The sequence below is a fragment of the Chenopodium album genome, chromosome 6 (genome assembly GCF_948465745.1).
Source record: "Chenopodium album chromosome 6, dcCheAlbu1.1, whole genome shotgun sequence".
Classification (NCBI taxonomy): domain Eukaryota; kingdom Viridiplantae; phylum Streptophyta; class Magnoliopsida; order Caryophyllales; family Amaranthaceae; genus Chenopodium; species Chenopodium album.
The window spans coordinates 49,811,626-49,822,071 of NC_137839.1; the positions used below are offsets into that span (position 1 = coordinate 49,811,626).

The 10,446-nt window shown below is 37.8% G+C and overlaps 1 protein-coding gene across 4 annotated transcripts; it reads left to right on the forward strand.

The window, feature by feature from the left end:
- The first annotated feature begins 3,497 nt into the window (after positions 1–3,497).
- Positions 3,498–7,190, forward strand: LOC145636066 (AP-3 complex subunit mu-like). Of its 4 annotated transcripts, none has more exons than XM_081687509.1 (5): positions 3,498–3,691; positions 4,113–5,060; positions 5,631–5,727; positions 6,334–6,377; positions 6,537–7,190. In XM_081687509.1, the coding sequence occupies exons 2-5, from the start codon at positions 5,028–5,030 to the stop codon at positions 6,699–6,701; spliced, it is 339 nt and encodes a 112-aa protein (XP_081543635.1). In that variant the 5' UTR covers positions 3,498–3,691; positions 4,113–5,027; the 3' UTR covers positions 6,702–7,190. The 4 variants fall into 4 exon arrangements, 2 of the variants coding, with proteins under 2 accessions (XP_081543635.1, XP_081543636.1); XM_081687510.1 differs by having other exon boundaries at positions 6,649–7,190; XR_014114008.1 differs by having other exon boundaries at positions 4,113–5,727.
- Positions 7,191–10,446: the final 3,256 nt, after the last annotated feature.

The window sequence follows — 10,446 nt, forward strand, 5'->3', positions numbered from 1 at the left end:
CTTGCGGGGGAATAATCAGTTTCATCCCGTATTGTCTCATTACCCTGCAAGGAAAAATTTAAGGAGCACTAGATAGGCCTAAAAGTTTAATGTAAGAGAAATTGAGACTACTCCCAACCATACTATTTATGTTCCACCAAGGAATCACAAAACGTGTGTTAGGAACCCCGTGACAGAAAAACGACGTCCATTCCTCTTCATTCTTGCGCTTGTAAAGGATTCGACGTCCAGGGAATGTCCGTACTCCATTAGCCTCGATATTTTGTGGCTGATCAACTATTCGCAAACGCTCCATGAGCCAAATCTGAAAAAAAAAATCAGTTTTTACACGAGCAGGTGGCGGGCGCATCAGAATAAGTTGCGCGCGCCATCCGCGCGCAGCGCAGAAGATTGCGCTGGACATACCAGCGCAACTTCATGGCTTGCGCTCAAAAAACGACGAAAAAAAACTTATGTGTAATAGGAGTGGACTTACCGTGAAACCATTTTCGTTAGGGTCTCCTCTAAGGCGATTCAAGCATAAAATGGTTTCTGCCAAAGCCAAAGGAGCGGGTGAATGATATCCCTCTATTTGCTCTACTACGGACACCATGGAATAATATCCATATTCTTTGCCTGTCCTAAGTAAACAATTGAAAACAAGACAATAGCATAAAGCACGAATTTTAAAGCGTTGTTTAGTCATGTTGTCACAAGGGGCGACGAAATGTTCAATAAATTGAATTAAATTCTCACCTTCTTCAGTTCCAATATTGGTCATATCATTGTCAAACAAGCCGAAAAATATTTGGAATATAGGTTTGGGATCCAACAATGGGGGCGAATAAGTCACATGGAGAGTATTTGTAGGGAAGCCTAGCAAGGCCTCGAACTCACCAGGAAGGGGAATAATTTCGTCCCCTTTAAATAAAAAGAGATGGTGGTTGGAGTCCCAATGGTTATCTGCGACATGAAGGAAATCAAAATTAATCACTAATTGCATATAATTCAATAGAGGGTCTAAGTGATGAAATTTGAAAGCCAGTTTGTTCTCGTTTGAAAGGGAGGTAACCCATTGCTTCAAACGCTGTTCAAAGGTCTTCACCATTGTTCAACGTAAAAAAAAAAACAGAGAGAGTAAGAATTTAGAGAGATTATTCTTTTTAGTTTTTATAATATTACTAAGCGAATGAATGTGAGATGATAAAAAACTACACGAAACCATGCTTAAATATACCCAAGAGGGGCATGTTTTCGGCAATTTTCGGCCAAAGGAAAGTTCACAAACAGATGGCGCGCGCAACTCATGAGTTGCGCGCGACATCCACGCGCAACTAAATCACATGCGCGCGACAGCCGCGCGCAACTCATCCAGTTGCGCGCGTCTTCTCTGTCGCGACATGTGGTTTAGGTTTATTTCCGTATTTTAGCTTACATAATGACGGAATCTCGACGAAATCTTAAGACTAATCATACGCTTACCTTTTGATAACTCTTGTGTCCCTTTTCTTTCCTTTTTATTTGTTTTCTTTTTTTATTTTATTTTATTATTTTCTTGTTCTTCTTTTCCTTCTTTCTTTTTCCCCCTATTTTCTCTTTTCTATTTTCCTTATTTCCTTTTTAGTCTCTTTTTTTCTTTTTTCCTTCATTTGTTATTTTTTCGGGGGGGGGGGGGGGGGTGGTAAGTCGGGAACCCTTTCCCTCCCTCGGAAATTTTTTTGCTTCTTCTTTTATATGCTTACACATGGAAACAAAAAATAATAATAATATAAATGACATATACAAAAAAAAAAAAAAAAGAAGTGTCATATGTACAACAAAACAAAATAATATGTACATTTGTTTCCTAAAAATATAACAAAATGTGTACAAAAGGACTCAGGGTGCTCTGCGATTGCTAGACAGTTGTTGTACATCCTGCAAAATCCCAAAACAAAGATTAATACATGAAATGTAATAACTTCGTCGAAAAAGAAAATAAATGAAACTTACCGCAATCATCCGATGATCACGACATGACAAATTCACGAGGGCTCTCCGATAAGAAGCTCAGAAAGCACGTATAGTCCTCAACATGTCCTTCACGGTCTCCCGCGGAACCTGTTCCAACAATACAAGGACAGTTAGTAAATAAATGTATATGAAGCAAAAAATAGAATTATTTTAAGTACATATACAAAAAAAAGGACATACCGACTCAACCATCTCAGGAATGAACGGTATCCCCTCATCATCCTCCGCTGTTGGAAGGATCTCACGAATTACCGACCCGACAGCATCGGTATACGTGATCTCCGCTGTAGGAGGCACCCAACCGCCTAGCTCGACCTGCTAAAAAATAAAAAAATAATAAATAAAAAAAGGGGTTCAAAGTTCCGAAAAATAAATAGAAACAAAAAAAAAAGAAGAAAGAAGAAAAAGAGAGAATTGAGATACTAAGCGGGAAAAAAGCTGGGAAAGGAGTCAGCCTGGATGCAATGAAAGCCGGATAAGGAGCATCCTGCAGCACCAGCTGATCCGCTGGATAACAAAGGATCGCCTGAGCTCGATCCTCGGTCGACAGCAAATCCGGACGTAACATCTGGATCGGAAAATCCACATGAACCACAGGCTCCTCTAACGAGTGCTGCCAGAGAACACGCTCGCCTAAAAATCAAGCATCCGTCCTCTGGAGCACCGGGAGTCCCGAGTAGAGAGCCCGGAACTGGCAATGAACCATGCCAGACCGGATATCCTCAGGGACTCCGACGATCATACACTAGTAGAAAAGATGCTATTTGTAACGCCCTATTAGTAACTGGCGTATGTTATGCTAGTTACGAAAGCATCAATAGTAACCGACTAAGATAATTCCAGTTACAAATGTCATGACATTAGTAACCAGCGTAGTAAATGTCAGTTACTAATATGTGGTTTTATCATTGTTTGAACTTTTATTAGTAACTGACTAAATAAATGTCAGTTACAAATATTAAGTCAAAGAAACTTTGACTAAAAAGTTTGTAACTAGCTTACAAACGCCAGTTACAAATATTAGGTCAAAGAAACTTTGACCAAAGCATTTGTAACTAGCTTACAAACGGCAGTTACAAATATTTAGTCAAAGAAACTTTGACCAAAAATTTTGTAACTAACTTACAAACGTCAGTTACAAATATTAAGTTATTGGAAAATTATTTATTTATTTATTTATTTTTAATGAAAGGAAACAATTTCTCGTTGAATTTTTTTAAAGAAAGGAAACAATTTATCGTTGGATTTTTTAAAAAAAGGAATTTCTTGTTGAAATCTATATATCTAAACCCCTCTATAATCTTTAATCTTTCTTTATCTTTAATTTTTAACCTATATAAAAGGCCCAGGCACCATTATTGCACATTTACTGTTCCTTATGAACAAGGAAATGACGTCTTTGCCCTCTGCCCCTTTGTTGAATTGCCCAATTTACCTAGGGTAGTTTTGTCTTTTTAGTCTTTAACGTGTGGCTTGTTCTTGGTTTTCCTTTTGTCGTCCTCTTTGGCTCCTTCTTTCTCTTTCCTGATTTTCTCATTTCCCTCAATCTTTTCTCATTTTCCCTTAAGCTTCTTCCTCAAATCGCCAAAAATGGCATCAATCACCGTTCCGTTTCCCTCTTTCCATGGCTAACGCTAGGGTTATTAGTTCATCGAAGTAGTTTTCGAGCTTTCCCTTAGCCATTGAAGTGGTTACTCAAGTAAGCATTTTTTTCCTTTTTTATTGCTGTAATTATCGAATACCAATTTCTCCAAAGGTTCATTATAAATATAATTGTCAGTTGGGCTCCTAAATTTGCTTTCTTTCCACCTTTTCGGGTGATGAATTTGAATCGTTTAAAGTACTCAAATTCAACTTGATTTTGTGGGATTTTTGAGAGTTGGGGTAATTAATTTTTCAATCGACTTGGTAGCAACTTTAGGGTTTAGTTTTGCTTTTCTCTTTCTTGAAATTCTCCCCCAAATCGTTTGATGAAATGTTAGATTTGAGCCTCTGTCATTGAAGTGTACCTTTGAGTCCTCGATTGAAGTAGCTTTTGATATATTTATCTTCCTTTTAAGCACCTCTTGAGCTGAAGATATTTTCTTTTGTGATCATCGAATATCAACTTCACAATCTAGGTACTTCTGAAGAAAATCAAAAACTCCATTCGGTATGGTGTTGCAAGAGAGGGAGATTCGTGGGCATGGGGTTCATCAATTTGTCTTACATCGCCGTTAATGCCGCTGTCCTGGTTCTCCTCTTCTTCTTAATTATGTAAAAGAGGGAAATAAATTGTATTAATGTTTACAATTTATTCGAAATGGCCACTATCTTATTGCTACTGCAGTTCTTCGTATTGATGGAATTGTTTGGGCCGGTTGAATTTTTTGCTTTTTTTTTTGCTTTGAGTTTTTTTTTTGGATTTAATTTGGGTTTAATTTTATGTGGGCATGATTGTTTTTTTATTGTGAGAGAATCATCAATTTTTAGTACACTGAGCTATTACGTATGCAATACCATAATTTACAAGCTTGAAATGTACTAATACCTTTCAGTGGCATAGCAAATATGTTTGCTTGATGGCTCGAATTTCGATATGTCTTGGAGATAAGTGATGCAATCTAAGGTTGATATAATATGACATAGGATGTTTGTCATTTTACTAACAATGTCTTTTTTTTAGCTAATCTACTTGTGCTATGCATAAATTGCCTTTGCTAACTCATAACCTTATTCTGAGAGTTGCTATTCCAGCCGAGTTTGAGGTATGAAATTGAATTAGTTTTTCCCTAATCATCTAATTCACACGATATAGCCTCGGAAATTACAAGATTATGAGCCTAATTTGATAGTTGAATCAAAATTTTCTTGTTAAAGTTGCTATTTTTATTGTTTAGCACCCTTGTTTTTCTCTGTAAATCCTTCCCCCATATATAATTGAGTGATTTTTTGGATTTAATCAAGCATTTAGTGTTGGGCCACCTTTGATTATTTTTATACTGGTGTATTTGATTGGTATTGTTTAACCTTGTAGTTTGTATTTTGTGATCAATATGGAGCCTACCTTTAAATCTTGCAAGCATCAGGTAGGTGTATTATTTATTTTTGTCCATTATTAATGTACGAATTTTCTACAAAATTTGTCACGATAATTAATTAACTTGTGGCGTTGTTTACCTATCTTGTTCTTTAAAGTTAATCCCTACTCTAAAATCAAAGATAAACTGTTACTTCCCGAACAAATATCAGGTTCGATAAATTTGATAATTTTTATTCAATTATCAAATTGGTCTAATTCCAAGATTTTTCTTGGCGCTGCTATCTCCGATATGCCAAAGGTACAAGATTGAGTTCTATGTCAGATTTATGTGGTCGTTTATCTATTTATTACGTACCAAATTGTCAAATATGTGGTCTTAAAGACTTATGTTTCTGTCATACCAAATTGTCAAATTGAGTTCTCTGAGGGATTGTCGGATTCCAGAAAAAGGTAATCATCATATTTTACTTGACTGCTTGCTGCAATGGGGTTGCACAGTTTTTCTCTGAGTATCTTTGTGGAAGACCAAAACATTAAATTTGTGCATTGTCAATTACCTTTGCTTTTGGAGTAGTTTATATTTAATACCAACATTTGTTGTTTTTATTGTTGTTAGGTTGGGGCTGCACACTATATTGCATTTGCTGAAAGTTACCGCACAATCTTTAAATCTGACATATATACCGGCAATGAGCATGCGTATCAAGGACTAGGTATGAATCGCTGCATCTTTTCATGTGCTTTGTAGTGGGTAAAAATTAATTAATTTCATGATGCTATCCAATAATAATTTAATGACTAACCTGATCAATTTAGATCAATTTGAATATCTGAAAATTTAACAAGGATCTTCCCCAAGTAAATCAGTTTTTCTCTATCTTAGCTGTGGTAGCTTCACTTATATTTAATTGTTGGCTCTATCAAATAATTGTTGTGGATTTCCAAAAAAATAAAAAAACACTGAGTTTCTTACTTCTACATCCTATATTAATTTTTTAACAATTCGTATTGTAAATTTCTTATGTTATTTGTGATTAATTTCCCATTGGTTATTTGATATGAACCTTCTCATTATAGGCAACGTAGAGAAAATGAACTAGTCTAGGCAACTTAGAGAAAATGAACTAGTCGCTATTGTGATGGCTTTGAAATTGGGTAGAGCTAAATTCCAGAACTGAATTTAAAGCTGAATTTCAGGACTGAATTCAGAGATGAATTTCAGAACTGAATTCAGAGATAAGATTCAGAACTGAATTCCTTAATTCATCAGCTAGTTTCTCAGTTACTCTCCGTTTCTCATCCTTGTGTTGTATCTTCAGATCTGACAGCAAATCATGGAACAGTGGACATCCTTGCTAACAAGGTAACATTTTTATATGATTCCAGCTATTAGTACAAAGATTACCTTTCCTTATTTAGCTTTGAACGAATGATTGATTGTTTTTTTCTTTCTTTTTCTTCTTCTGTGGGGGGAGTTGTTAGACTTGACTGATCCATGAACTTACATTGTACACAAATCCAGGTCTGTTCTTGGTCTATTGGCGGAATACCAAAGGACAAAGCCCCTTATTTGACAAGAACATTAATGCTTGAAGCAGGATTTGAAAAGCTTCATGTATTCCCAACTTTTGTAGGTAGCAGAGTTCCGCAGCATGGGTATTGCTCTTTCTGGCCTGAAAATAGGTAAGCTTGAAGTGTCAAATGTAGAGAATCGGCCTTTCAAGGGTTTCAAAGCTCTAACTCGTGCATGGGAGTATCAAGTGAGGTCATAAAGTTAAAAGGCTCTAGATATGAGCCCTGAGACCTTGGGAAAAGACTGTGCAAAGAACATCTGCCTTCTTGAAGCTTTGCAGAAAACAGGGTCTTTCCTCCTCATATCTCATCTCAATCATTCATTGGACCTTGGTGCTAGGAATTGCATGATGTCTGATTTTCAATTTGTGTGAGCCATCTTTAGAGCTTTTGGGTGTGTCAGTTGATTTATTTATTTTATTATGAGATACTTGTATCATGTATGTATAGAGGTTGAAAAGTTGAAGTTCTGGCTTTTTTATCCTTCTCTTCTTCCCCAATTCTCACTGTAACCTGTTTGACGATGGGTCGTTTTATAGGATATACTACCATAATTGTATTCGAATCAAATATTTATATAAAAAAAATATTTATTTATTTGTAACTGGCGTAATCTAATGCTAGTTACTAAAAGTATTTTTTAGAAAAAAAATAAAAAAATATATTCGTAACCGGCGTTAAGATTTGCCAGTTACTAATAATACCCTAATTGTAACCGGCTAAACTTAGTGCCAGTTACGAATAGTATGCTTTCCAACTTGGAAAATAGACTTTTTGTAACTGGCATTATGTTAAGCCAGTTACGAATAGTACATTATTTGTAACTAACATTAACCGGTTACAAATAATTTTCATTAGTTGTAATGGTGGCATTCGCAACCAACAATGCCATTTACAAAAAGTCAATTTCGCCAGTTACAAATAACATTTTTTCTACTAGTGCCAAACTCCAAGGACGAAGATCGATCTAATGCAATCACATGAAAATCATAAAAGCGAAATAATAATATGTAAAGAAAGATACACATGTGTTGTCAAAATACTCACCGACGCACGGGTCGCCGAAAGAATCCTCTGGCGAAAGTCGCCGGCTGAAGTAGCTCGCCTTTTCTTAATCGTAGCCAGTCGATGGCCAATAGGAAGCAAGCAGCCCCGAGCACCCTGGGGGCTAGGAATGGCAGGTACGAGTATCCCCAACCCTAAACAAAGAAGAAAAGGCTTAAAAAGAGAAAAATAAATAATAAAAAGTTAAAAGAATGTTCAAAGTACATACCTCAAGGATACGACCATGCCATGTAAGGGAGATCCAAGGCACCTCAGTAGTTGCCGCAGGATCCACTACTCGGGTCGCCTTGCCCAAAGCACTAAGCATACGGGCATACGACATCTCCGCCCAGTTCAGGTTACTTACCTGCCCCAAGTCTATAAGGCAAGTAAGTAACCCGATAGGGAAACGCTCCCCCCAATCGCTCAAGAGAGTGACGGAAAGAATTTGGGTGATATATATCGGAGCCAGCTGCTCACGTGTACACTGCCGGTCAACCTCATCAGCCGACAACTCGTCGGCAAGAATCGAGTACGGATAAGACTGAGGATATACGTGAAGGATCGCCGCCAGACGATCCCCCACAAGATCCCTCAGTCTCAAGTCCTTCCCTGTTACGACCTCTATAACTACAGGCTCACTTACAAAAGGAAAACCCGTAATCATAGAGAAGTCGTAAGGGGTGACCATCATCTCTCCCCACGGAAAGTGAAAAGTGTTGGTGGAATCCCACCAAAACTCCAGCAATCCGCGGAGGAAAGCTGACGAAGCAGACTGACTCGACAAATCCCGAAGAGCCGCTAGCGCGCGACCTATCCCTGAAAGCTCCATAATCTCCTTTACCTCATCGGGTAAGCTCTCAAAACGAGTCCGCAGGTCACCAGAGCCGTATAGACGCATGCTAGACTCACTCTAAAAAAAAAGAGAGAAGAGAGATAGCCAAAATAATTAAAAAACGATTATTAAAAGAAAAGAGGGAAAGTAAAGAAAAGAAGGCTTAAGAAACTCACGATGCCGCGCCACCCTCGAACCGAGACGTGATGGTTTGGATCCCACTTAAGGACCCTAGGGTCCCAGTCGGGAGGAGCCTCCCAGATCACATCCTCTTGGCGACGTCGATCAGCAGCGGCGCGTTGCTCTCAAACCTCCTCACGAGGCCGGGTCACCCTCTTTCGAGGGCAAAATACCTCGTCAAGACCGCCTAGAATCACCTCAGCGTCGATAAATGGAGTCGAATCCATGCTATGATAGACGAGATTTCTCTATTAGTTCATTTTGTCCTAAACTAATAATTGTGTTCTAGATCCATTTCAGCAGCATAACGACTGCCGATAGGACAAAACACAAAAATCGAATGCCACCCATACTTGGGGGCTACGATACCTGCAGTCAAACTTAGTAAATTGGAGCTTTTAACACCCACAAAAGCCATCCTATACCAGTTTTAACTAAGCATTCAAGGGATTATGTTTCAAAATCTCAAAGAATCAACTATTCCAAGACAAATAATAGTAACACTAATATAATTATCGTCTACCAAACAATCTTGAAGTTCGAATATGGCAAAAACAAGCTAAGTATACACTTCGCGCCATTTTATCAATTTCAAAATTTGCAAAATGTGAATTATGAAAGAAATACTAGTTCTAATACTACAATCTACTTCATAATCAACAAGTATAACCAAAATGAGCAAGAAAAGCAACAGATTCAAGAAAAATTCGCGCAAAAAGAGCAAGAACGAACTTAAACAAAGAAATGCTCATACAAGGTTCAATACTTAACCATTTTTCATGAAATTTGTTGCAAAACACTCATTAAAACATAGCATAACAACATGGAATAAACAATTTCAAGAATAATGGATCGAATAAAAAAATCCCTAAATTAAGAATTTGGGGTTTTACGATTCGAAAAACGCTCAAATGCGAGCCAAGAATGAACGAATTTAAGCAAAAAACTTACATTGGATTATGGAAAATGTGAATTAAGAGCGAGATTTGATTCCTTCAGCTTCGAAAATCGCAAAAAATAGAGCTCTTTAGAGTGAAAAAGAGTAAAAAATGGAGGAAGGAAGGAGAGAGAGAGCGAAATGAAAAATCGCATTCGCGATTTTCTTTTTGCTGAACTGAGTGTTGCGCGCAACTCTAGAAGTTGTGCGTGACGTAGCAGCGCAACTCAGAACGATGGGCGGGCCTGGCCAGCGTGACCCACTGAGTTGCGCGCGGATACTGGTCACTAAAATGACCGGTATCTTAATTTTGATCCGTTTGATCATTTTTTTCAACGGTTTTTGCTCGTTATTAGACGTAATGGAGCGCAAATTATCAAAATCCTTTTAATTGCTTTGCATTTGTAGTTTATTTCTTCTTTGATGGTTTTTTGCATCATTTTGCATGCACACCGTGCTTTGTGCCTTTCCCAAGCATACGTTTTGAACGTTTTTCGTAAGCGTGCCTTAAGACGTTCCGTGGTGGTGCTTTACGTAAAAGCACCCATAGACAGGTTTGTCATTTTACTGTACTGACGTTATAAGTGTCCGGGTTTTCTTCTCTTTCACGTCCGAAGTAAAAGGAAGGCGTTTTCATGCAGCGTAAAATTGCAAATGGCGTAGCGTACATCGTAAAATTGTACGACGTAGGTGTTGCGTAAAATTTCACCTCAGCCCAAGATTTACGAGATCTACCTTTCGAAACTAAAAGGTAGACTATTTAATGTAGGCGTTAGCTGACGAGTCGACAGGCGCGCTGAACCTTCAGGAACAGGTACTTCTTGAATGGAAGCAAATACGGTAGTTAGTGAGCTTACTAACTTA

Bases quoted from the DNA above. Each gene is read 5' to 3' on its own strand.
- LOC145636066 (XM_081687509.1), top strand. From the start codon at position 5,028: ATGGAGCCTACCTTTAAATCTTGCAAGCATCAG. The intron at 5,061-5,630 runs GTAGGTGTATTA...TATTGTTGTTAG, and splicing joins TTAAATCTTGCAAGCATCAG to GTTGGGGCTGCACACTATAT. The intron at 5,728-6,333 runs GTATGAATCGCT...TTGTATCTTCAG, and splicing joins GCATGCGTATCAAGGACTAG to ATCTGACAGCAAATCATGGA.